Source organism: Vidua macroura, chromosome 1 (genome assembly GCF_024509145.1).
Source record: "Vidua macroura isolate BioBank_ID:100142 chromosome 1, ASM2450914v1, whole genome shotgun sequence".
Classification (NCBI taxonomy): domain Eukaryota; kingdom Metazoa; phylum Chordata; class Aves; order Passeriformes; family Viduidae; genus Vidua; species Vidua macroura.
The window spans coordinates 35,369,299-35,397,229 of NC_071571.1; the positions used below are offsets into that span (position 1 = coordinate 35,369,299).

Genomic DNA, 27,931 nt, shown 5'->3' on the forward strand with positions numbered 1-27,931 from the left:
ATGATGATACAAATGAATGTTTTGCCAGACCCAAGTTTCATTTCTGCTTATCACTGCTCCCAAAGGGAACCAATTGTGCAGTTTTCATTCCACTATGCTGATGTATTGCTTTTGCTGCTTCTAGAAAGGAGAAAAAATAGAAGCTTTACCAATTGAAAATAGTTTTCTTCTTAAAAAGTGATCATTTGGTTTGTCTACTTCATAATAAAATGAAGAACATCCACTAGCCAAGGGCTTAATCAGTACTTTTTGATGAACTGAATGGCATAATGATGCTAAATAATACTAAATAAACATTTCTAACAATGTTTTTGAAATAAACCCTGAAAAGGTTGTTATAGAGTGACCTGCAATTATGAGGAGCTGATGGAGCAGACTCACAATAGTTCTTTGTCTTAGGAGACAGAAGGATAAGGAAAACAAAAGACAGCTTTGAACAATCAATGCATCACTACCAATGGCTACAAATATAGCAACTTCCCAGCAGTGGGAAGAAGATGGAAATGCTGCTGACCACATTGTGGCCCACCAATGTTCAATCCTCCCTAGCCTGGCAGGATTTGTAGCTTATTCTGGTGGTAGGCAGGTCTGTATGGTGCAATCAGTCCTCAAAAACTCTGCACAGCCATTAATCCCATACTCACCAGTGAACCCAATGGCATTGGAAAGAGAGAATGGCTTCATTCAGTTTACAGGCCAGAAATCTTCATGCACCATTCATAGACTATTTGGTCTGAGTGGCCACCCTTTTACTGGCCTACACACGAGTAGGATGAAAGAATAAGACCCTCTGTGCACTGCTCTTGAGTTTTAAACTTATGAACAGACTTCAACTTATAAATGCTCTCTCCATACTAATTCTGGGAAAGATTTTTGGAATACCAATCTGCAGCTGGGGTGGGAAAAGTACAGCTGAGTCACACTTTTTAGCAGTTACATAAACTTTTAAACTTTATTTCTATTAAACTATTTTCTGAATATGCGTTTCTCTTTTTTTTTCCTACTTGCTGATCTTGATTTGGCATTGTTTTTATCTACACCAGAATAATAGTGGTTCCTATTTTCATGGCAAGTTTTGCTTTCACATTTTTGGTAATAACAACAACAAAAAACCTCATACTGTTTTCCTGGCACTAATCAGCCCAATTTATCATGACTCCAGAGCAGACAAGTTGTGGCTTTGTTATGGGTACAGTTAAGCACATGCTTTTCAGTTAAGCATAATATTCATCCTGTCTCTCAGCTGGATTTCACTTTCAATATACACCACCTAAATCTAGAACAGCTTCTTGTAACCACGATCGGAATCTAGCCCAGCCAGTTAATTCAGGAAAGGAACACAAAAATACCATAATATTGTTCAATGTGACAGCATTGTTATAAGACATTACATGCTAAGATGTTGTGGGAAAGAACCTGCAAGTAAGTTAAGACTTTCCACTTTGTGCTGCTGCTTTGGTGGGGCTTGTCATATACAAGCAGAGAAATCTGTCACACCAAGTGGGTGGCTGGAAGGTCAGCTCCCATATGTGGCTGGGCACATTCAGTAAAACCAAATTCCCTCCTGGAATGTATATGCAGGCACAGGGATTGGCAGCACAGTTGTCCTAAAAACCTCCTCCACAACTGCAGCAGCAATTCTCACAGCAGCCCACACAGCTGAGGTGGGACAAAGGCCACAGCCTGACCTATTCCAACCCTCCTCTCACTCTTCTCAAGTGCCAACACACAGACCAGGGTGATGTTCAGCCAACAAAAGCTTGAGGCTATTTCTTACACCTCTTTTACAAATCCTGCTACTCAAAAACCCGTGGGCAAGTGTGAAAAGTGACAGCAATAAAGACAATGAAGAAAAGTGTCCTCATGGTAAACAGCCCAGCCTATACCCACACTGTGAAGGATCTGTCAGTTTTCATGGGGCAATGAGAACTGGAGTCATTTCAACTGATTTTTGCATCCTTGATGTTCCACATTACCCAAGAGCTCTGTTCTACTTTCTTTACTGGAACCTAACTTTATGTGATGCACCAGCACTTGCATTTCCAGTTCTGGCACAAAGCACTTAAACCTGCAGGTATCATCTGCTCCTCACTGTGTGTTGAAAACATGCTACTGGTGTGCACATCGAGTTTGAGGTTACTTTTGAAACTCTTGTCCTTTACCTCAGCCAGAAGGCCAACTTATCTCACATCTTGTATCAGAAATGGGGGTCAAATACAACTGCCTGACACTCTAGAACTACTTCTATAATTTTCCAGTACTGAGCCCTTACGACTCCACTAAGCTGGAAATCATGTGTGCTACTTCTACTTTGTAGGTTTTCCAAAATAGCTGAAAATAAGAATTAAATGAATCCTAAATGCAAGATAGAGAGTTCAGACTCATGAACCGTAAGATTTGTTAACAATTCTAGAAGGAATCACCCCACTTTGAAGCAAAACAAAGCTTACTCGTCCTTTCCATGCTTGATCAGCTGGGGCCACGTTAGGGAACTAGTAGGGAAGGAAAACCAGAGAAATCTCGGTATTATCACAGGGCTGACTAGAAAGGGAACCAAATTCCTTTATTCCTCAACTTTAGGCAATTACAACCTATTCCTCCTTTAATTCTCTCTAACTGGTAATCAGCCATGTCTTGCCACCCAAGAATGAAACTGCCCTACAAATATGTTACACACTAATAAAGGAATTTATTTTTTTTTCCATCATCTCTAACCTCCTATTTTAGGAAGTTTGGTTTGGCTTTATTCCCCTGCCCTCCTTGCCAGCAAAATTTGTTTTTTCCCTGCCCAATAAATTCCTTGAGTACATTTCAATTTCTTGCCATGCTTCTCCCCCTTGCCTATTGCACACCTGCATTTTGCACTTGTTCCTCTAATTATGGTTTCTATACTTTTCCCTAAAACAGGCTGCCATGAACTAAGTAACAAACAGCATTGCCTTAAATGCAAAAACAATGTTTAATGAAGTGAACAAGGAGACAAACTCCAAGGAGAGAAAATTGCAGCTACACAGCCCACACTGAGGAATGTCTCTAAATACTCATGAATAAACAAGATGTAAGGGAAGTAAGGGCATTCAGTCAAGGAAGATAGATAAAGTAACAGTTTCTTCGTCTCAACTGCTTGGCATTTAATTTATCAGTGAGATAGCAGCAAGCCTTGACTTTAGTACAGCTTGAGCCTGCAAGGATAACAGTTTGTACCTCTGCCTTTCAGGTGCCACAGTTACTTCTGGTCAGACAGTAGTGTGGGAATGTTTGCAGGGTTTTGCCTTCAGAATGAAGGGAACAAATTATGGCATGCAATTGTCATTCCAAGGTTACAAAAGTAAAGCCATGTAATTAGATTATTTATTGTTCTTTTTTCTCTAAATGGACACCAAGTAGCCGTGTACTTTGCTGACCAAACCTTCATCTTCTGCTCAAAAGAGGATCTTTGAACCTTTTGTTCAATAATACAACTCATCAACATATTGTAATGTATCTCACATGAATCACAGCAGCTGAGTAAGAGGTAAGGACCCAACACTGACATCTTATCTTCTCTTAAGAGTTAGGCAGTTGTAAATATGGACAAAGCCAAAGTTACAAAATTAGGCAATGAACTTCTCACCCTGCCAGCATCCAACTGGAAGAAGCTTTCTTCTTGGAATACAATTTAAATATATGTATGGATTCAATTAGCACCCGCCCAATACAAATGGTGCATAATTTACATTTACGTCAAGCTGCCCTGTAAATCTGATAGCTTTACAGTCATCTGCCTGCGAGTACCTTACCCGCCATTCTGACTGACTGCCAACATGTTTTGGCTATTTATGCAGTGAGAAACAAAGGGAGCTCTTTTTTTGGTTCCTATGTCCTTTAATTTTAGTTTTGGAAAGAAAGCTCGTAAATATTCCCCATCCCTCCTTCCCTGAAGTCTCTTTTAGAGGGAAGAAGAGGAAGGGGAGAAAGAATATGAGAAGAATAGCAGAAGGAGGAAAAAAAATGTGAATGTCTCAAGCATGTCCTCATGTCCTTAAAATGCTAGGAAAGAAGGATCACTATTGTCATTTCACTTCCCTCCTCCAGTTTTTCAAGCACTCCATGGGAGAGGAGATGATTACATGAAGAAGTGTATCAGGAACAGCTGAAGCAGGAATATTGATTGTGTCTGAAACATCAGATAGGTTTTCTCTCTCAGTGAGTTAGGAGTTGTGATGTAAAGCCCAACCATTTCCTTCTCCCACTTCACTGTTTATAGAGAGTGTTATTTTTTCCTAATGCACTGTAGAACAAGCTCTGGGGGAAGTGTTTCTCTCTACTGATTCTCCAGAGATGTCTACTAACAGCCATATTTAAGTACCACTTGTAATTTATGCACCTCTTGCATTAGTTGATCTCTTCTTTTGTTCACTAACTGATTCAAGGAAAGCAAATGAGATAAAGGCACATTGCAAACAACAGTTATTCACTGAGTGACAAGAACTTTGGCAAACTCAAGTTGAACATGAGACTGGCAGGGCAAAATTTCGTATAAAGATTCACTGCTGGGACACTCATAAGAAGATATGAAAATGGATTTCAAAACATCTAAAACATTTTAGAGTAAGTAACCACCAAATGAACAACAACTGAGAACTGTTCCTATTAGTGAGTAATGCAGCAGAATAAATCTTCAAAGGAGCCAGGAAAAATATGCTCCATGGCGTTCTTGGCATGGTAATGCTGGCAGTTGAAAAGGTAGTTGTAGGGAAGGGTGGGGGCTTTTATCTTTTATCCCCTTTTGTTCTATAGTCCTACAAAAAGAAAAAAAGACCCTTTTTTTTTCTTTTAGTTGCCGTCTATAGTTCATTTCAAAGTGGTTCATATATTCCAGGGAAAAAAACCTTGGGTGGAAAAGTGACAGCTGTAAGTCAGTAAATCTTCTCATTACAAATCATCACTTCTGATATGAATTAGAGCTCAGATCTTGCAAAAGGTCTGTCCTTATAATGAGAAGAAGCCATGAGTCCTCCTGCTCCAGAAAAATACTTTGGGGTGAGGTTTTATTTCTGAGCAGTGCTTTGTCTGGATATCCAGAGGACACAAGTACACCCAAGGCAAAGCACCTGGCATGAGTTCTGGCACCCTCACACCAAGTAGTGTGGTGTGTTCTGTAGCATACCTGGGACAGCAGCAGGACCTCCCAGGGTCACTGCTTCCACTTCTGTTTTCTTGCACAGATAATTTGCCACTTTCTACCCACAGCGTCTGCTGGTTGTCCCTTGTCAGATCCTCTTCTCAACCCTGAACTGAGAAGACAGAGGCTGTCAGACAAAGCATAAATCACCCTCTCACCTGAAGCTGCAAGTCTTGACCTTTCCACGAGGCAAGCACCTGAGCACTGCCTTCAGCTGAGAGGCCACTACAGTAGCAATCAAACAATGTCAGCTCATCTGGCCCAGAGTTCGGCAAAACCACATCTCTTGTCCCTTGCATGCCACAGGGTATCTTCTGATGTTCAAGGCTGCTTGCAAGGAGGCTTGATTCCACAGTCTGGCAAAGCTGGCTGTCAAAATGATTGTCTGGGCATTTAGCCTACATTTTCTATTTGTATTTTTCATGCTTATACTAATTTATGCATATAAATCAGCTATATGTATCCATTAGCTTTTCTACAATTTAACAGCCAAATTTCTTCTGAGTGAATATTAAAGAGATGCTAATAACATGGCAAAGATAATTAAACATTGAGCATGTTGCTGTGTAGCTAGCATTTTAAGGAGAACTAAAGCGGCTGTGATGGGATTTCATTTATGTGCAAGAAAACACCCTTAAAATAATCAGAAATACATTATTCAGAAAAATACAATATCAAACTATTTCAGCTGTCATAATGACAAAAAATCAAGCCATTTAACAATTGTATTAAAAAGCTTCAATTTATACAAGGAGGTAAGGCTTTTTCCTCTTATGCCCTAGATGAATGTGGTTGTAATAATGCTCTCTATTTATGATGGAACTGGATGAAGTAATCCAGTCTAAAATGGAACAAAAAGAGATAAACACGTATTAATAAAAGCACAGATAAAGCACATCAGCAGATACGCCAAGGATCTCTCAGCTGTCAAATACAGAGACAGCAAGTATCTTTAGAGTTCAGTATATAGCTACTATGAATGTTAACAGCAAGCACAGGCAGGCAATTTAAACAAAGACTAAAGCAGCAGGAAAGCCATACTGCACTGCCTCAGCTGCCTCTCCTGCTAAGGATCCTGTAACCTCCTATGAAAGTCTTATTTTCCTATTCTTGCTTTATAAGGTAGATCAAAGCCCGAAATACAATTTTCCATATGAAATGTGATTGCCAACTGTACTTTAACTCTGTTAATGTAGCACTGCAAAGTTCTATTTCTTTTTGTCATACCCATGTCAACCATTAAGCCTTTCCTAAGGCTTAATGTCTAAGCCTGTCTTCCTAAGTCTTTCTTTTTATAGATTACAATGTCTATAAACATTTTGAAATCTGAAAATAAACCTAACTTATGACAGCTTGTAGTTCTGCTCAAGTATCACAACAGTTATTCTGCAGCTGTACTGACCCTGGCATCTCATACTGTGCCTTCCAATAGCTGTGCAAACTTCAGTGGGGTTATACAACTTAAACATCTGCAATTTACGCAGTTCAGTAGACGAAATCAATACACAGCTGAATGCCTCCAAGCATCACTTAATCTAGGAAGAAATTATTAGTAAAATTAAGTATGAAAACCAGATATGGCTGTAGCCACAGAGGAGTAAGATCTGAAAATGGCATAGTGGCTACATTAAAATGGAGAAAAGTCATAGTTTAAAGCCATACTGGTTTTGAAGGAGAAACCAAAACTTGCCTCTGTTACAGCAATAGCATATAAAAAGCTAGAAAGGGATCCCATGATCTCAGTGTTATTGAGACATTCTGAATTTTTGGATGATTAAAAGAAAAACGGAATATATTCAATCAGGCTGACACACAGCAGTCCCAACTTCTGCAAAATTGCTCTTGAAATAAGATGCTGGCACACTACATTTGAGCAAAAGCAGACTTTCAGAATGGGATAAAGCACTGTGCCATTTAGAATGGAAGTAATGAAGATTAGATACATCTAACTATGATGTCTTAGAGTCAAGCAGGTTATATCCCAGCCTTTCAACAACCTTCCCTCTTCCAGACAGTCTGTCACCCCTATGACATAATAGGGAAACCTCCAGATGGGAGAAACATTTTCCTATGATGATTTTTACTACAGTCTAAAGATCCATTGCAGGGTTATTTCCACTGATTGCCTCCCACAGGTCAAAATAATCCAGTTAAGATGTGCATCTAAAATAAGTATCGCTGTCATACTCCCCAAGGCAGCAAAACATAAGGAGGATTTTGCCAAGATTAAAAACAAACAAAAACCCCAACTAAGACTAAATGTCAATATACAAAACCTGTTAAGCCCTGCATAAAAAGACTGACTTGAACCTTGCATCTCAAGATTTATGCTCCTAAATTTGGGTCTTTGATTCCTGAGTGAAAGATTTTCAAAAGTAGTGGTAGAGATGATGCTTTGCTTAAGCACAGCACCTTTTGCTAGAGAAAGCCATCCACAACAGCCATACGAGAAGAGAGTGCAGCTGCTGAGATGATGCCTTGAGTGGATTGCAAGGAGGGCATCTTCCACAGAAAAACAAAAGACAACAAATGAGGTCCCCATGGTTGTGACCTGCAGCCTTGTGAGATGATAGATGATGGGTACTCAAATTATAAGTTTGTACAGAGTATTTGTCTTGAACATACAAAGAACAGAACCCAAAGACTTTAACCTGAACTACAGTCATCTTTATAATCCTCACTACATACTTGGCGGTGGATCTTCAGGCCCTCTGGCTTTAAACTAAGAGCTAGAAAGCTCCCTGGCATGACATGTAGGAGTGCAGAGGAGCCAGATTTGATTTTTACCAGCTCCCTCCTGAAGCTTGCAGAAGAAGTAATGCAAGGAAATTCACATCCAAAGAGCAAGCATATCTCTTAAATGAGGTTAGAAATTATGCAGATAGTTTCATCTAAAAAGTAGAAATAGCATGGATGTCCCTAAGCTTAGGTGAGACACTAGCAAAATAAGTGTAAAAAATTGTACTGTTACAACCAGTTGATGTACTGTACCCACTCTCTCATTACAGAGCTAATCAGCCAGAGCCCAGACCATGAGAAACAGACTAATTTTGGACTTAAAGAGACACAGAGGGAATCTAGCAAGACTTCTTCCAAAAGCAGAAATGAGCAAGCTCATCTTTGATTTAAAGGCAACACAAGATTTTTTTTGTATTAGGAGAGAAAAAAATTATTACTTGTTTTGTGCTTTTGTGCAAAACATTAATAAAATGACCATGCTGTAGCAATGAGCCTAAATATCATTTTCATTAGAAATGTCACAACTATGTCTAACAGCAGGCTACAGCACAGCAATTGTGGGCCTAAATCATTTGCAATAAATGTAGATATGTAACAAGCAATTCCCATTAGCCCCAGTTAAGGACTTGGAGAAAAGTAGTGTTAAAATAAAACACCTACTGTGAAAGCTGCAGAATGAGACTGTGATCCATATTTAACAGTCTTAAATTAAAAGACACCAGAGGAGAACGGATGGTTGCTTGATGCAACTCTCTTTGCTAGATGGCTGAAAGCAGAAGTATCTGCACTGTTACAAATTTATGTTTGAGTTGGTGAGGATTTAGAGAACTGTAAACAGGCAAGATGAAACCCTGCATCTGACTAGGATCCCCAAAAGCCCTCAGTGTCCTGGGAATGATTTTGTGCATATGACTCATAAGACTCAAATATCTGGTTTTTTCACAAGATATAGATAACACTAAAAACCCATTGCAACTGAACTTGATGCATGGAGAAATTTCTTGTTCTAGAAAAAGTGTGAGATAATGAGGTACAAGGCCATTCATTCTATGAGATGGGCAAAAAAATTCTATGAGAAGGCCATGTTAGCTTTTACTCTGGCATGGCAGGGCACAAATAGACTTACTTGATCCAGCAGCAAGATGGCAAATGTTCCTAGGCAGACCAGAAGATCATACAACAAATAGCAGTGCATACCCCAGAGGGTAAGTGTAACAGGGCCTTAGGTGTTCTTACATGTCTGGAATTCAGCATCACATCAATGTGGATATTACATTATTAACATTTACATGTTTGTTTCAAGAAGCACCATGTAAGTACATTTTCAGTCTTAAGAGGAAGACCTGGTGGGAACCAATCTCCCATTGGGCAGTATTTATTATCTGGGATTGTGGTGTAGGGTATATCCCCAGCACAGGAGGAATTTTCAAGCTGTACGAGAGTCCTTGCTCTTCCTCGAGAGAGAGCCCCACTGAGCAGTAAGTGATGGGAGACAATTATCCCTATCCATTTCCACATGGCAAAGCATACAAGGACATCCTGCAGTATTAATTTCTGACAAACTCTGTTCAACAGCAAATAGAGCAGAATATAAGAAATCCGTTGCTTTGTTGTTAGGATAAATTAATTCGCAGAACAGTCAAAAAGCAACTTGGAGACATGTCAGTGATCTCCTGCCTTACAGAAAGCATCAGGGCAATAGAGATTTATATTGCAGAAAAAACAAACACAAAACCAAACAAAAACCTAACAAGACAAAAATAAACAGAAAAGCCAAAATAAAAACCAAAAAAACATGCCCCAGTGTAACACTGAGATGAGCTTGGCAGAAGAAATGAAGGTATATTTTGCCTAACATAAGAGGTGATGTACAGAAAATGATTTGGCTGGAATCTTGGAGTTTCCAGTTGGAAACCCAATCTCACATCTACTGAAAACCATGGAAAGACTTCCAGGCACAAAGCTAGGTGAGATGCAGACTGAATCCTTAACCAACTCAATGGGGAACAAGTTGGTAGATAGTATTTGTTTGCAACAAGGATTTCCAGGAAAAGTTCCCTAAAAGAAGGAATTCCTGTTGCAGGAAAATATTTTTCTTCACCGTTATAATTTTATTTTGATTTAATTTGCTTTTTCCTTTGCTTATAACTCATTCTTCTGCCTCAGTCCTTTCTTGGCACGAAGCAGAGATTGAGCAATAGCACATGCACCTCATATTTCCACTGCCACAGGTTCAACAAAGAGCGTAAATCATGGAGACAGATGTATCATGGGTGCAAACCTCTGCCAGCTGCAATTCCTCAGTCTATAAATAGCTGCCTCTCTCACTTACAGACAGCCCTTCCATTAAGAAATACAAAGTATCCAGCATTGTTTATTAACACTCATCAATGCCCTTCTGGTTTGCCCTCTTAGCCAGGGCAGGCATTTTTTCCACATAAAACACTGAGCATTGGGAGGCAATGGCAAGATCCTCACATACCACAGGCGCCTCACCACTCTACACCATGCCACAGAACTGGAGCAGCTGAGATAGCCTGGGAATCTGTGGATTTGCTTTAAGCTCAGTGGAAACAGAAGACAGCATGGGACAGTCCATTTTAGCACACTTTTATATAACTATGTCAGGAAACAGAGGAGATGACAGAGTCTTGTGGAAGTGATTACCATCTGCATGGGAGAGGAACAAACTCTACAGTCCTCTGATCATTTTCAGGAATAATGTTTGTAACAATATAAACCTAGGAATTTTTATTACAATCTCTGTATAAATTATGTGATTTCACCATATATTATCTAGTACCGTGCTGCTAGAAGGGAACGTTTTAAGCAACAATATAGACTGTCCTGTTTTAAGAAGTGAACAAGTTTATCAGCAAGTTTGAAGGATTTAAATTCCTTGTGAACATCACTTTTATCCATGTAAAAACTTAAAAAATTACAGTGAACAGCAAGGAAATAATTACATATTGCAGGAGAACAAGTAAGATTTTGTTGATGTTAACAGCCACACTGAGCTGTAACAGCACATCACAAGCTCTTTCTGCAGCACTCTGAAAGTCCTGCTTAGTGATCCCACATTTGGAAAAACCAATGGAGGATAAATAAACAAATCCCTACTATGTAGAGACATCCTAGCCATTTTGAGCCTCTTTGTAGAAAACATCTCTGCAAACCCATTCAATGAGTAAATTTTCCTTTTGGGGAATTTGTCATTCCCAGCTAAAGGAAGTTCACATCAGTTAGTTCCATCTACATCTGGTTGTTAGGTCACTTTCTTGTACAGCTTTACAAAAGGGCCTCATTCTGGCTATCACTATGTCTGATGCTACACAACTCTAACTGGGGACTCAAGGTATGACATCCTGATCCAAGCTGGAAGCACCTACCCCAGAACGTGTCTCCTCGATTTGCTGTCCACAGTAACTCCAGACTTTACACAACTACTGTTAAGGTAAGATTAGCATCGCAGGGTTGCTGTGTGAACATTTGACATAACACAGGTCCTTTCTGGAGAAGGTAGAAATTTAAATACAAACGTAGGAAATGACAAGTAAGTGATCCACCAGCAAAGGCTAAATGGGAGGAGTCGGGAAGAGTCCATATCTCCTCGTATCCCGCTTTTGTGCAATTTCCAGGACACTGTCACCATTCACTAGATCTTTCTGAACCAACTTTCAAGGAGTTTGCTAATTCTCTCTACCTTCCTCCACATGTAGAGCATACCACAAGGCATATGCTCTAGTGTTGTTTACAGAGTAACAAGTAACAGAGCAGACTGTGCAACTTCCAAAGGAATTCCTGGTCATTTACTCTGCGGTTACCATCAATACCAATATGTGTTTCCTGGTTACCATTCCTTGCCATGCTTATACTCCAAGAACAGATGATCATTTCAGAAACCAAAGAGCAACAAAAAAATTGGTGCATTATATCACCAGAAGAGAAAAAAGCATTTTAAGTATTGAAGAAATATACAGAAGGTATTACTTATATGAAGGTATATATTTTTTCCACGTTTGACAATGCTCACCCATTCATTTTTAAAATTAAACTCTAAGAAGGTAATCTGAAAGATTAGGCTGGAATCTGCCCTTCCTGCATGATTCTATAATGGAAACTCTGTGAAGTATTTGCAAGAAGTCCCACACTAACCAGCTACTTTTACATGGACAATAGCTATTCCACCAAAAATTCGTACAAGTCAAATTAAATGAGACCTTGCTTAAAGAATCACATCCATGATCTATTAAAATACTGGTAGCAGTGAGACAGTTTCATACCCACCTTGTTAGGTTTTGGGGTTGTGTGTTGTAAGCCACTACCTAATGTAAAGTTTATTCTTTGCTTTGCTAGTGTTTCTGAAGGTTTTTTCCCCTTCCCCCCTTAATAAAACATCAGAGGTGAAACACAGTCATATCTGAGACATTCCAGCATATTAGTTTGCTAGCCATTAGCAATCTGAATTCTGTGTTACTATAAAAGCAAAACACAGGCAGATTTTGCCAAAGCTTGCTCAGATAAATAGGGGATCCTTGAATGTCTTTGCAGAAGCCAAGCAAAATGCATTAGCTTCACTCTCAGTATGTAGAGCCAAGGAGAAAACAGAGACCTAGCCTCACATATTGGCCTTGTGCCCTTTCCACACCATAAAATGACTAAGGCAACATGGAAGAAATGTTCTCTATGCCCTGCTGAAATGTCACATTGTTTGTATTCTCACTTCCAAAGGCCTTTGCTTTACTAACAGGCATAAATGCATTGCTTCTTTTTGGATTCCTGTATTATGTCCAGTGTTTCACTTCCTTAATTTGAACTTTGACAGCTTCCATACTGTCAAGAAATGCACTGAAAATTATGCTGTGCAAGAGGGTGAGAAAGAGAATGAGGTACAGTTTTAAGTGTAATATAATCTACAGAATATCATACTGCATGCAGTAGGAATAAAAGTAGTTATTAGTGAGATGAGGTATGAATATTACACTCCTGTAGTCAGTTACTCAGCTGATCTTTCCAGAATCTTGGAAAAGTGTACTGCAGCTATGCATATATATTATATTTAATGATGGCCATTAAGTCTGCAGTCACAAGATTCAGTCTGCCTTTTGCAGCTAAATTCATACTTCAGCCTCCTAGATTTTGTAATTGTTACTGACACGGTACAAAATAATATTCCTGTGGAATCATGACCCTGATTAGTAAAGGGGTAACTGCACTCCCTTCTTCATCTTCATTGGTCCCCAGGGGTTTATACTAACAATAAATTTGTTTCATTCTTTGAAGATGAAAGGTGCTATAAAGTGCACTTTATTAAAACCACTATAAAGACTTGCTATTTTTCTTATATACCTTCTGAGTGATGGTTTCCAGAACAGCACTCCCTGAATACACACACTCACTTTACCTTCTTGGTTTGGAGAATTCAGGTTTGGAAAATTCCTCTTAAAATGTAAGCCACTTTTCCATCTTTTGGTGTACAGCTTCTTTGCTTCAGGACTACAGATCAGCCTTTCTATAACCCAGAAAGTTGGGTGGGGATACAGGTTTCCTGTAAGGTAGAAGTGATAGAGAATCTCAATAGATTGAAATGATCCAGCAACCAGGTTCATAGTCAGATGCTGGTCTTGTCTCTTGTCTAGGCCATGAACTGGTGGGTTTGGGTTCAGATGTGGCAGAGCCAAATTCTCACCATCTTTGACCCCAGTTAAAAGTCTCCCATGATGATTCTAGTGATGATCTCTTTCCCTACATGTTGCCTTTCCTTACATAGCAAAAGTCCTGAGAAACCTGCAGGATCATTTTTTAACATCCACTGAAAAATTTCTTCCCCAACTTTTCCCTTCAGTGCAGAATCTCTGAATCAGTTTCCCAAAACAGTGTCCCAAAACTCACATGGGCTTATTCTTTTGTGACTGATGACAAAAATGTTGGTGCTAGCAAAAGAACAGTCAGGTTCCTAGTTCACCTCCCATAATATATATCTACAGTCACAAGGGTCTTCAGAAAAAGATGCTATCCCCAGGTATACACCTTTAAAAGTAGGATGCTTCCTACCAAAATTGTCTGCTTCACATTTTCAGTCTCTCACCGTATAGATGGCAAGAGTGTGATTTCTGAGAAGCACTCAATACCCTTAGACAAAGACTTTGTTCAAATTACTAATTGTAAGCCTACCTCATTTTCTCCTCATTTAACAGCTCTATTATTTGTTTCAATGTCTGTGAGCCTTAACCTCCCAGATGGTTTCTCAGACCACATCTGCTAACCACCTTCACAAACCAAGTATCCCACCTATGCCTAGAGGGCCTTTTCCCTAAACAGAAAAAAAGATTAATAATAATAATTTTTTTTAAAGCCAAAGCAAAATGAAACCACAGATCAAGACTTAACATGAAGAAGGAAAGAGTCAGGGAAAAATCACATTTATATAGTACCATATGCAGTAATTAAGTAAGAGAAGAAAAATAAACTTTTACTTCAGTCACTAACACAGAAGCAAATAAACTGGAATAATCAGTTACATATCTCAGTTTGTGTTCTTGTGCAGCTCAAAGCATGTCCAGAGTCTGGTGAATGACAGCAGCTTTCCTGGCACTTGTCAGTCATAAATTCCTGCCTCGATTACCTTTGCAACCTGCGTGATATGTCTGCAGATATATCTTTCAAAATATTAATTGAGGACTATTAATAACCTGCCTTGCTTGTGATCAGAGTAATAAAACTGTTTATGACTGCTCCCATTGCCTCTTATTTGGCAGTCAGTAGTGACCACAGCCTCTATCGTCCATCACCTCTGCTCCTTTTCTAGGCTGCTAAGAAGTCAGAAGTTTTAGAGATTTAACCCGTTGCTATGACAATCCTAGTTCTTATAACTTGGCTTCCAAAATCCCTGTTCTTGCCTAAGTTTCTGTCAAGAATAAAGCTCAGAAAATCACATAGAAAACTCTTAGAAACTAAAGGCAGGAGGAGACTTTTCTTGTAGCTCTGTGCCTCACCTCCTGCCAAGGCTATGTTTGGAAAGGACACTCCTTTCCTTTCTACCAGAGTGGTTCCTTTGGAAACACAGACTTGAACAAGGAATGCAGTAAATTACCAGATACCTCAGCTGTCTTGCCTCTTCCTTCCATCCTCTTATTCTTTTTAATGACTTGCCAATGTGAAGATATTTTCATGCGACAGTAAACAAAGGGGTTTCATGTCCCTAAGCAGATTTCCTTAATTGAGGTAGTTAGGTATCCCATTTTAAGGCTGAGAAAATAGCTGATCCAAAACAAACCCAGATCCACAGGATGGTCACAAAATGGGAACAAGATTCTCTAAGTTCCAAGCATTACAGAGCAGCTTCCTAGAGTGTCACTGTTAATCAGAAACATATACAGGCAGCAAGTTTTAAAAGTATATTAACATATTAAAGTTATTAAAATTAATATTAAACATATTACTTAATTCAGCTGTACAGAATTCAGTTCTGTACAGCTAAAGGAATGAAAATAGGAAGTTTTATCTTTTGCAGGGAAAAAAAAAAGGATAAGAAAGGAAGTATCTTCAACAGTTAGTTTACTCCTATCTTTAGTAACCCTGGCACAAACCAACCAGAATACAGAGGACAGGATTGTATGATAAAATACATGGAAATGTATGAGAATATATGGGGGTTTATTTTATGTATTTATATTGTTATATGTACACACACACACACACACACATAGTATATATGCCAACTTATAGGCTATGTATCTATTCACATACATACACAGCTATTTCCTTTCCATCTTTTGCCCTAAATTCAATCCTGCTTTTAAATGCATAGCCCACACATAGCTCCCACAGATACCTGTGACAGTGCTCATCTCTGAGCTAAAACTAGTTTCATGTTCTCATCTTAGGTATAAGCCCAGCTCCATTTTTGGTATTACTTTAAATTTAACGTTTACTGTATGTGACTATTGATGATCCTAAATAAATTTAAAGAAAAGCACAGGGCTTGTTTTGGATTCCTGAACAAATATTTTCAAGACCTACATCAGTATATATGGTTCCATATTTTACAGAACATCCATCCCACCAAGAGCTGCACTTCAACAGGGCAGGGAGTGGGGGTAGAAGGAGTCTAGGCCTTTACTCTTGAAAGTAAAGTTTTACATACACACAGTTGAACTGCATCATAACTTCAGAGTTAATTCTTGTGAATGCAATATGGTTTTAAAATTGGTACTTTAGAAAAAAAAAGAACTAATAAAGGAAACAGGCTTGCAAAAGCAAGTATTTCCACTTTTCTCTCCCAAACTGTTAAAGAATTTAAGTCTTGTTTGGGAAATATAGAGAGAAGTCATAGGTCCCACTCACACGCCTGTAATATTAACATAGCTTACTTTCATTTGCTCTGTGTTTTCCTCATATTAAAAATGAAAGCACAAAAAATAATATCCACTGTAGCCTTGCCTCACACATCCATCCATTTACTTCAGCTCTTCCACGGTAATAACATTCCCAAACATGCCCTCTGTTCATGCACACTTGCTACTCAATTGCAGGTCATTAAACTGCACACCTGCAGTGACTTAACTCGTGCTTTACTCAGCTCTGAACCACCCCCCCCAGCAAGAGTGACATCATTCACTCTTCACATTCTCATTAAATGTTGTCTTCTCCTCATGATACTGTGTGCCAACTTCCCTGATGAATCCAACCTATAATACTCAGCAGGTAACTGAAGAGCAACTATTTATTATACCAGCTACACACAAATATGTAACTATTTAGAAGGAATAAAAAAAGGTAATTTCCAGCTTAGGTGTTGTGGGTGACCATTGCCTTGAAACAGGAGCAATCTGTATGCAACCACATGTCACTAAGCACTTACATGTGTGAAGAGATGTCAGAACCATTTAAAGCTTTTTCTCTTCACTAAAGACCATTTTAATTAACAATACTTACTATGGGGACAGGCTTCCCATATGAATACTGTGATTTTTAAATGCTGTCTGTATTTAGAGTCTCTTTAGAGAGACACGTGCTGTTTATGTACCACCTGTATGTGCAGAAAAAAATGGAGTAGACGTGAAGTTAAAGCTGCCCACCAGTTGAAGAGTCCTTGGTGCGGAAAAAAAACTGTGGGTAGCTTCAGTATCACTCAGGTTTTTTTGTGATTTCTGTTTGCAAATGGTTTCATGGCCTGTTCCAGGGAAGTAAATTTCCAACCATTAATGACACTTTACAGGCAGAGATCCCTAGCGGGTATCCATCATGGAGAATTCCTTCTTATGACCTTCCATCTGTAGGGCTGAATTTATCTTTGATGTAATACCACTTGTGTTAATACTACCTGAAGGATCAATTTCCCATATGTAATTTTTTTTCATTTTTTAAAGCCAAGGAGGCCAGGGCAGCCACTCTGAAAGAGTAAACCATCTTATTTCCATTTCCACCTGCAATTTAGAGCCAACTATTTAGTCCCACTATCCCTAATTGTGGGTTAGATTTTATGCAGGATGATATTCCAGTGAAGAATGTTGGCACTAAAATAGTCACAACCAGTTCAAAACTGGATTCAGATTACCTTAGTGTGGAGTACTGGGATTAAAGGTACCCAGAACCCTGTCCAGCCTGAGGATATTGATTGATTAAGAGGCAGGAGGTAGTGATGGCCTGTGTATTGCCCACAGCACTTCAGATGTATCTTTTCTAGGGGGGTTAATGATGATCAACAGTTCTCATCCCTCACAGATAGCTGGTAGCTGTGTAGGGCTGTGTTAGAGGCTAGGTTTCAGGCAGGGTACACAATACTGTCCTGAATGTCCTGAGAGCTACCATTTCTGAGTTAGCCAGAGGTTCGGGTGCAGTCAATCCAGAAGCTGTCCCTCCTGTGATATATATTCCCTTTACTTTCCATCCTGTGTGCCTGACCTTCATGCCCACAGAACTGCTTTTGAAAAGCAGTGCAAGAGTCCATGGCTTCCATGCTCCATTTTACATGGGACATGATTTATGAGTAGAAATCTTTTTAAATGGAATTTCAGATGCATTTCCTTCACTGACAGGTTGGCAAACATCTTATAAATCACAATTCAAGTGCCAAATTCCCTGCCAGTGATCAACAGATTTTATCAAGCTTTTATAGCCTTCAAAAGCAAGTTCCACAGAACTTGTTCTAACTTATTATTAACTTGCTATTAGAAAATACCATTAAATGAGCAATATTTGCTACAATGCCACACACACAAACCATCTACAATACCTGCAAATAAATTATATCTTCTTCTGATCTAAAAATACATATTCCTTATTATATTCTTGGAAGAATGGAGAAAGTTACTTAGTTACAAAAACACCACAAATCCTGTGCACCACGTAAACTGTCTCATTTTACGTACTGACTTTCTTCACATCTGTGCAAATAAAACCATTGTTACAAGCACAAAGAGCTGTGGCATACAATACATGCAGCTATGAAACCATGAGTGCTGCTATGTGTTGAGTCTTTAAATGGAAGTGGCACATCTGCTTTTGGCATAGGAGTGTAAATCAATCCAAGATGTTTATTAAAGAGTCAGTAACAACCTGTCCACACGCTCTTTCTTCCATCCAGCCTTGGGTTTGTTCTCGCTTTGTTATTTTTCTGGCAGTTAAACATGGGCTCTGCAAACTGAAAGTATGTGGTGTTTCTTCACGTACGGATAACATAACATGTCACGTAATATTGAACAAGTATGTGATGCGGACTGGTTTGGACAAAAATGTGAGCCAAAATGAGGTGGGGAGGAAAAGGTAAGTACAAACAGCTACAGAACAGTGACTGAAAGGTTTGTTGCTCTGCAGTAAGGCAACTGTGTTTCCTAATACCTTTTGAATTAATGAGACCTAGATTTGATTTCATGTTCCAGTTCTTGGCTGTTAATGAGCAATATTTGCAATAGTGAAGGATGGTGAATATTTTCGTAGGGAAGTCAATAACTGACTTTGCATTTGCTGAAGGTATTTATACCACTGGGTACTCTACCACTGGGTCTACCTGAGCAGGCCTGGTAGGAGTACAAGCCTTTCAGCTCTTGCATGGGTTGACCAGCAGGAAAGTCAATGTAATATTGGCACTGGCCAATACTGACACTGCAAACTGGCCCTTTTTGTGAGCAATTGCTGGTGTATTCAGCACAACCTCTAACATGTTCCTTTTCCACAGACTGAGGAGCTCTAGGGCTTGCTGTAGAACAGCAGTCCAAGGACAACAATACCTTTTGTGGGCAGCCTCCTTGTTCGGCTACCTGCATGAAGCAGCACTTAAAAGACTGGACCTCAGGATGAAGGCAATGGATGTGGGTCTGACAGTAGACCCTGGGCCATGCAGTGCTCCTTCCCCTTCCATTAAAGAATGCACAGGAAAACATCCTAAGAAAGGGAATCATCAACAGCTAGGCAGGAGGAGCAACCCATTCTGTGTCCCAGCGAAGGACCTACTTTGTAGCATGTCTGAGTAACTAGAAGTATAAAGATGGATGTTTTATTCTTGATTTCCATATGGGGAGACTGTAACAGTGATGCTGTTCTTCAAATGCATTGAAGGAAATCAGACAAGTCCTGTCAGATACTAAAGGAAGGCTCATCTATTGGAAAGGCAGTATCTCTTTCATATGATGGCACTGGAAAACCACTGTTTTAAGATATAAGATCGAAAAACAGACTGTTTGATGGGAAATGGTTCAGGAAGGCTTGTTGTGCAGAAGAGGGAATAGAGGCTGCTGGAAGTGTGCCACCCAGTGTTTCATACTTGCACATTTAATTTACTAGATGGAACAAACATCTTCTGTAATTGTTCATTTCTTCTTTGTTAAAATGGGCAGGATATATTAAAAGGCTGTATTCCATATGAACATTTCAGTGATAATGTTACCTATCAGCTCTGTCCCAGAAGTGTCTAAGATTGCAGTAAATTTGTTCATTGGGCATCTTTTCATCTGTAGCTGAAATTCAGCTGCATGAGTGACCCAGGCAGATTTGCTCAGCAATACAGAACATATCGGGACAGAATTTATACAGCGATTTCTAGTGCAGGCTAGAATTATCTTGATCAGACATGTTACAGTATCTTGTTAAAATATTTTAGCCAGGCAAAAAATATTAATTAAATTAAATCAAAATACTCAGGTAGCCCAGAAAAGTTCAAAAAGAAAAAGAGAAAGTAATGCTTTCTCCCCTTTATTCCACCCACTCTTAAGTTTCTCCTTTTAATTTAATTTTATTTTATTCCATATGCCTGATAATGGGACTTTGTGGAACTGAACCTTTTGCAAGTCACTGTGGCAGCTTTTTGGAGAATACCTCAGACAGGTCTCTTAATTTCCATTTCATTTTGTCTTTCTATGGCTGAAAGATTGTTATTTAAATGAATGCTTTCAAGCTCCAATTTTTTAAATGCAAATGTGTACTGCTTCCCTGTTGAATTGAAACCATCAATATTTCTTTTCCCCTATGAAAAGCAGGATAGAAAGTAATATTCTCAGGGCTGAAGGTGAGTTGGGATGTTACTTTTGTGTGAATTTAAGCTAAAAAAGGGCGATATGTACAATGGTGAAGTATCAAAATATTGGCTCAATCTTCCTTCTCTCCAAGATATGATTAAAGCAGTTCTGTATATTTTAAAGAACAGCTGACGTAGGGAAGGTGCCAAGACACAGCAGACCAGTCACACTCCCTCAAAGCTTTCTGTATAAGCTGCTTAGGGGAGCGCACACAGAAGTGAGACACTACTTGCCTCCAGCAATCTTATACCATCCTTGCTTTTGGAAGTTGTGATGCATTTTAATTAGAAAGTAGGTGTCCTCTCATTTTTAATTTTTTGGAAGCTCTATTCCAGGAACCATTGTCTGAACTTACAGGACATCTTAGAGGGAGTAGCAAAGAAGGTAAAAAATAATAAATCCTTGGCTTCCTTTAGCATATACTGCATGCCTGTCTTCAGGCTATTCTTTTAGCTATAATGTCTAGAAATGTAGGGCTTTTTTAAAATCTGTGAATGTGGAAGTTCTCCAGTAATCACATGCCTCCTGAAGCAGGAGCTTTCTGCTCATCAAATATTACATGATATGAAAAATACCACATCCCATGCCCCCAGCATCAAAAGGGTTGGCAACACCTGAGTTGCATCCATCCCTGACCTCTGCCTGCCAGACCAAGAGGCATGTGATGCTGAAGCACATGGATTGTCTCACCCCTTCTCCCATTGGACAAGCACTCATCTTGCAGCAAAAAATGCCACAGTCCATGCCCAGTAGCACCAATGCCAGCAGTATGAGCAAACAGACTTCAGAGACTGAGCTCCCCTTTTAATCACAGAAGTTGTTGTTTTCTCTCCGCGTCAGTGGTTGTTGTTCCAGCCCAGGCTTTTATATATGTTATTCCTGGACTAATGAAAACTTGAAGTGCTGTTTGCCCTGCAATACCGAATTTATGGATGAGGAGACAACTTCAGCTTGCCAGGTGATAATTTGGCACCCTTATTCAGTGTTAAAATCCCTACAGCTGTAAATATTTATTTGATATGAAATATACTCCAGCTAACACATTATCATCTGAATAAATCTAACCTTAAATAAAACATGTGCTCTCCATCTTTTATTCAGTTTATAAAATTCTTGATTCTTGCTCTCCATTCTGTGCATTCTCAGCTTATTACTGAGAAAAGCTTTATTTCTTTTCTAATACAACATTCTGCTTCTTGTATTTCACCTCTTACAGCTTTTGCAAAGTTTTGATTTGATAGGACAAGCACAGTGAGGGCATTAGGACCAAGAGAAAGACGCACACATTGCTCTGTATTATGTCTGGCAAAGTGCTTCCTGACTGAGTGCCGTAGTTATGTGTGAAACAAAGTCAGGGACCGACTACTTCTCATCTGTTGATCACAGTTAACTTGAAGCCTCTGAACGGGGGAGAGCTGTCAGATCTGCTTTCAGAGATAAAGTGCTTCAATCCAGGCAGCAATTGGAAACTTTGAAGAAGCAGGATCTACTCTGGAAAGAAACTATGAGAAACGGGACTTCTTTCAACTTAAAATTTTTAAAGGGGGAAAAAAAATCAAAGCTTTAGCTACTCTCTCAATCAGCAAAGCCTGCACTTTCCTCACTAAGCTGTGACTCCGTATAATAAAGGATCTACTTTATCTCACTGGATCCATGCTACATTTTACTACAGTAAGTACAATAGGAATGTTATATTTTTTTTTTCTGTAAATAGCGAGGAAAACATGAAATGGCATCAGTGAAATGTGAAGGGAGCAAAAAAAATCCTCTTGCCAGATAGTGAAAACCAGGGCTTTTGTGCAACCCGAGGACTGAAATCTGAGGAAGATTCAAGTGATATTTAACATGACCATCTGTATCATTTTGTCACCAACAGTATGTTCTTGAGGAAGAAGTGCAGATATGGATCACGTAAGCTGCAGTTTCTCTTGTTGTTTCTGATGCTGGGTTTTTTGCTACTGATGGTTACAACGCTGAATCCACCTCCCAGCACCCAGAGCAAGGAAGGGACTTTCCAGCCTGTGGAGTTCAACCCCCGGGAAGGGTATCAGATGGACTTTGTGGAGACCCAAGAGATGCTGGAAACCCAGGAGGAGAGCCAGCAGTATTACCCTTTGGATGGTCTATCGCCTTTCATCTCCCTGCGGGAGGATGAGTTGATCATGGCCGTCGTGTCGCCCACCGGCAAAAGGAACCACAGCAAGGCCAGGAAGGGCTATCGCGTGGTGAAGCAGCAGAGCAGGCGGCCGGAGGGGAAGGCAGAGGGGGGCCCCGAGTCCCAGCCGCTGTCCCTTCCCCTGCAGGATGGACAAGGGGCTGCTGCGGGGGAGCGGCCGCTCGGCCTGGAGACGCACGGCTTTAACGAGGTGCTCAGCGAGCGGATCGCGCTGCGCCGGGACCTGCCTGAGGTACGACACCCGTTGTAAGTAAAACACCCTATTTCACTTCTGGGGGAAAACCTGCCTCCTTCCCCGCCGCCGCGTCCCCCCGAACCTCTCCTCCTGCAAACCCCGCACCTCTCTTCCTCTAGACCCCGCGTCTTTCCTATCGAACTCCCGTCCGGGTCGGGCGCTCCGCTCCTCAGACCAGGGACGCTCCCAGCCTCCTTCGGGAAGCGGTTCAAGCCCTCAGAGCGGGCGGCAAAGGTGCAGGGGGGCACGGTGCGGGAGGGGCAGCAGGGGCTCGCTGGGCGAGCGGAGCAGAGGCGCGGAGCACAGCGCCCGTGGGGGCGGTGTGGGCGCTGCTGTGGCAGCCCTGCACCCCCGGCCCGGCCCCGCTCCGGCTCCGCTCCGGCGTGCCCTGAGGCCGAGCGGGCGGCAGCGCCCCCTACCGGCGCCCGCGTCACGGCAGGTGCCGGGGGAGGCAGGGCAGGGAGCGCCCCGGGCCCCGCCCTCCTCCGTCCATCCGTCTGTCCGTCCGTCCGTCCGTCTGTCCGGCTGCTGGGCTGCAGAGCGGGAGGGAACCCGCGCCGGACTGGCGAGCAGGAGAGGCGGCTTCCCTCCTCGGCCAGGCCCCGTCTCAGCCCTCCTGTCAGAGCTATGGGGTCACTGGGCTTGCCAAGTGATGAATGAGTGAAGAGTTGGGGCTTTCAGCTCTTCCAGAACAAAAATGGCCCGATGGTCACTCGTAAAAGTGGAGCCGACTCTGCACTGGTGTGGCCTCACTTTAAATAAATATCGTGTGCAGTTTTGGGCCCCACAATATAAGAAAGATATAAAGCTATTAAAGAGTGTCCAGAGGAGGACAACGAAGATGACAATGGGTGTGGAGGAGAAGCCATGTGAAGAGCAGCTGAGGTCACTTGGTTTGCTCAGCGTGGAGAAGAGACTGAGCGGACACCTCATTGCTGTCTACAGGTTCCTCACAAGGGGAGGAGGAGGGGCAGGCATGGATCTCTTCTCTGTAGTGTCCATGACAGGACCCGAGGGAATGGCCTGCAGTTGTGTCAGGAGAGGTTTAGGCTGAATATTAGGTGAAGATTCTTCACCCAGAGGCTGGCTGGGCACTGGAACAGCTCCCCGGGGAAGTGGTCACAGCACTAAGCCTGACAGTTCAAGGAGAGTTTGGACAATGCTCTCAGGCAACCCTTAGGGTGTCCTGGGCAGGGCCAGGAGTTGGACTCAATGATCTTTGTGGTTCCTTCCAACTCAGAATACCCTGTGATTCTGTGGCAAGTATTGAAAGGAAACTCCTCGGAGGAAGGAAGGTGGAGATTGGTGTGTCAGACAAACTCTGCCAACACCACCATAACCTGTCAGCAGCCAGGCTGTAAGGCCACTGTGAAAAAATGTTGCATTTGAAGCCCCAGGTGTTACATTTGAAGTCTGGAGACTTGAGAGCCGGTTGCCCCAGCAGCCCAGGAGGGGCTGCTCATCACACTTCTTGAAAAGGATCTGAGGTATATCTACTATCAAGCTGTCCCAGGGAAAGTTCAGGTTGGACATTCTTTTCAAAGAAAGGGCAATTAAACACTGGAATTAAATGTCCAGGGAAGTGTGGAGTCACTGAACCTGGAAGTATTTAAGGAAAGACTGGACATGGCACATAGTGCTGTGGCCTCACTGAGAAGGTGATGATCAAAGACTGGACTTGATGATCTCAGAAGTCTTTTCCAACCTAACTGATTCTATGATATGCTTCCCTTCCCAGGGGGAGGGCAAGGGATGTGTGGTGTCTTGTCTCTTGTAACAAAAACAATTGTAGTCTTCTCCCAGGACACAGTGGAAAGATGTACTGGAAAACATTTTAAATCAGACACAGAATAAATTTTTTTCTAGTGTTTATTTTCACATGTTTAAAGACAGCTGACAGCTCTAATTTAAGGGTACAGTCTCAAAGAAAGAGAAATGAAAGTGTTTTCTGTACTTATTGACTAGGTTCAGTGTTAATTTGGTTAACTCCATTAAATAATGACATGGTGATATTATTTCAGTTATTTTTTGGCATGCTTCACTGCTAACTCTTCAAACTTTGTAATGTTCGAAGGAAGAATGACTGCCCTGGTTTACTGCCTTTGGTGGAAAGCCAAAAAACAGTTTTACTTTGGCAGCTGAAGGGCCATCCAACAAGGTACAGCTTTAGTTAATTCTGATCTTGGTAACATTTAAGCCATGGTCTCAGAGCTCCTGGGTGGATTTTGCTGTCTCACTAGTTACAGCCTAAAGAGATCTCAACACCACAGCTTAGAGAGCCCAGAAACCCCAGATGTCAGCATCTGAGGCTGATTTAAATCCAGATCATAAACCTGGAGCAGAGTATGTCTAAGCCAGGCCTGTCCCTTATGGCACAACACACAAACCACAATGATGATTTTTAGGTGTAGTTTACTCTGGGGACCTGGCTCACAACTGTGTCAGTCCAGTTTTACAGCAGTGTAAAAAGAGAGCAAACCAGAATCAGATTGTGTCTCTATTTGTTTTGCATCATGTTGTTCATCACAATGTCTATTATTATTTAATTAGAAGGAAGCCAACCAGTTAGAGATGTTTCAGTGAGTTACCTCCAGGGACTCAGTCTCCCTCATGTCACTTGAAATTGGGTGGCAAATACTTCACATAAGCAGTGGCCCATCCTCTGAGGTACCTTCATCCCTCAAAGTGCTTTCTGCTGCTATCAGTTGCTCCAGCTGGGACTGACACTCTCCTGGGACACCTGAATCAAGCCTGCCATTGTGACTTTTATGATGGGGGTTCTGCCCAAAAGAAAGGTCTATTTTCCTCTCTTGTGTTTGAGTGTCAAATGGCAAAAGAAACTCACAAGGTATCTACAAAAGTTTTAAGTTTCATTACCAAAGTATAGCTTCCTCTGGAGTGCTGTTTGGAGCTGAATCTCAATTAAATATTTTCCTGAAGGTGAGTGGGAGTCCCTGTCAGCTCTGCCTTTGCCTTGTCAGAATTGCTCTCTGTTCCTTGCTGCATGCGACAATTCCTTGTTTTTCACAAATTAGATTAAAACACTATGTCTCATATCAGTCACAGCCCTGACTTTCTGAAATGCCAATTTATGATAGACAGGCTATGAAACTGCTCCAAATTACAGGGAAGGTATTTTTGTATACCAGTACCCTTGTGCATTTTTGTGAAGATTAGATATCTATATTACAAGTCTTTGCCAATCTCCATGGCAACTAAGCACTCACCACCAAGGTTATGTGTTCAAGTACTGTTATTTTCAATTCTTTTCCAATTAAGATTTCACAACAGCCTTATTTTCTTGCTATAACCATGGTGCTAGCAACTAGGTGCTAATAGCTATAGAATGTTTCTGGTTAGAAGCTGCCTGGTAGTAAAAGGACTGCATCAGATCTTCACTTTTCTTAAATATTTCTTGATTCTACTGCTTGAAAATACTCATTCTCAAGTCATGAGAGTATTCTTTTCTTGATCCTGATGAAAATGGAAACAATCACCTATATGAAATTGTGATGCAACAGTATTGTTGATTACACAAAATTAGTAGACCAAGGACAATATAAATTACAGTGTAAAAATCATCAAGAAAATTTTCCTTTCTATGCAAAAAAAAAATAATATGAAATATTGAAAAATACAATAAATTATTAAGATTGTGCTAATTTTAAATATATATTCCCAGAAGTGCATCTGTAGTAACCATTTATGTGTATTCATCATTAAATCATTCAGACTATGGAATCTCTTAAGTGATTAGCAGCTTTGTGTCTGGATAGTGTCTAGCAGCATAGAACCTCAGTCCATGAATGGAAACACTAAGTAAAACACTAATAAACAGAAATACTAAAATTATATCCCTTACATGAATTTTGCTGAGTAGCCAATTGTTTAACAACCACTGTAAAATCTGTATAATTATTTGCTTGGCAATACAAAAATGTCAAAATAACAATGGGCTACATTCAACCAATTGTGTAATTCCTTGAAGAAATTCTTGCTGGTGGAGATTAAATGAGTTAGGACACTGAATGATGCTACTTGCGAAATAAAAAGATATTTAAAATGTGCTTTCTAATGTCAGCAAAGTGTTAGACATAGTGTTTGCATATCTACAATGGGCATTTGAAGGCATTTTCTGGAAAATATGCACCCTCACACCAGAATAGATGGTTTTCATATGCAGTTTCTGTAAGGACAAATGGGAAGTGTTTGTCATCTTTAAATGTTTGAGTTATTGTGGTGGTTTAACACTGGCTGGGAATTAAACTTCCCCCTGTTCCCCTCTGGTGAGGGAAGGACAAAGGAGAGACTGTGGGCTGAGATAACAATTTACTGAAAGCAAACAGCAATGGAGTAAGAAACGCACAGTGACAGCAACAATACTAATAACAAAAGTTAGTACAAAAAAAGCAGGTGCTTTACACACAAAAGGCATCACCACCTTGACTTAGCTCTGCATGGCCACTGAGACAAAGACAAGGTGTCTCAGCAATGGTAGTGGTTATTCCAGAGACAAAGACAAGACGCCAGGAGGATGTTCCTGTGGCTTGGCAGTGTATTGCAGTTATACCCGAGACCAAGACAAGATGGTGGGCCCTCTCCTTACCCAGTGCCATGTGGCCTCCTGAGACAAAGACAAGATGGCAGACTCTCCCTGCAGGCAGTGTTCCCCAAGCCCAAGACAATGAAAAACAATGATGGAACAAACCCCCAAAACTGGATTGTCCACATTGCATCATGCCACCCACTTCCAGACTGCTCTGCTGGTTCGATTGCACACTGACTCCCAGCTGGGAGTCTCATTCAGCAGTGATTAATTTTCATTGGAAAAGCAACCTGTACAAACCTTATACATTTTCTTTCTTAATTGTATCTATATTTGTAATCATGGCCCATATAAGGATCCATGTCATTGCCATAGAGGACTGAAATGTTGGCTTCATTCACTAGGATCTTGGTCAGGTAATCCACAGGTATAGTGATGTGTTGTGCACATGAGTTATTCCATTTTTTAGTCTTAATGGTACTGCAATTGTTTGCTCTTTTCTCTCTTACTTGGGAAAATGTGGAAATTAGTGGAAGGTGGCTGACCTGCTTTATCC

The 27,931-nt window shown here is 40.7% G+C and overlaps 1 protein-coding gene across 4 annotated transcripts in view; it reads left to right on the forward strand.

The window, feature by feature from the left end:
* Positions 1 to 21,215: 21,215 nt before the first annotated feature.
* Positions 21,216 to 27,931, forward strand: part of GALNT15 (polypeptide N-acetylgalactosaminyltransferase 15) — a 30,498-nt gene continuing 23,782 nt past the window's right edge. For 2 of the 4 annotated variants that reach the window (XM_053993266.1, XM_053993274.1), the window contains exons 1-2: positions 21,216 to 21,376; positions 22,295 to 22,840. In XM_053993266.1, the coding sequence (XP_053849241.1) occupies positions 21,351 to 21,376; positions 22,295 to 22,840 (572 nt within the window). In that variant the 5' untranslated portion in view covers positions 21,216 to 21,350. Of the gene's footprint in view, positions 21,377 to 21,914; positions 22,090 to 22,294; positions 22,841 to 27,931 lie in introns of those variants that run through there. The other 2 variants (XM_053993284.1, XM_053993291.1) reach the window with 2 other exon arrangements.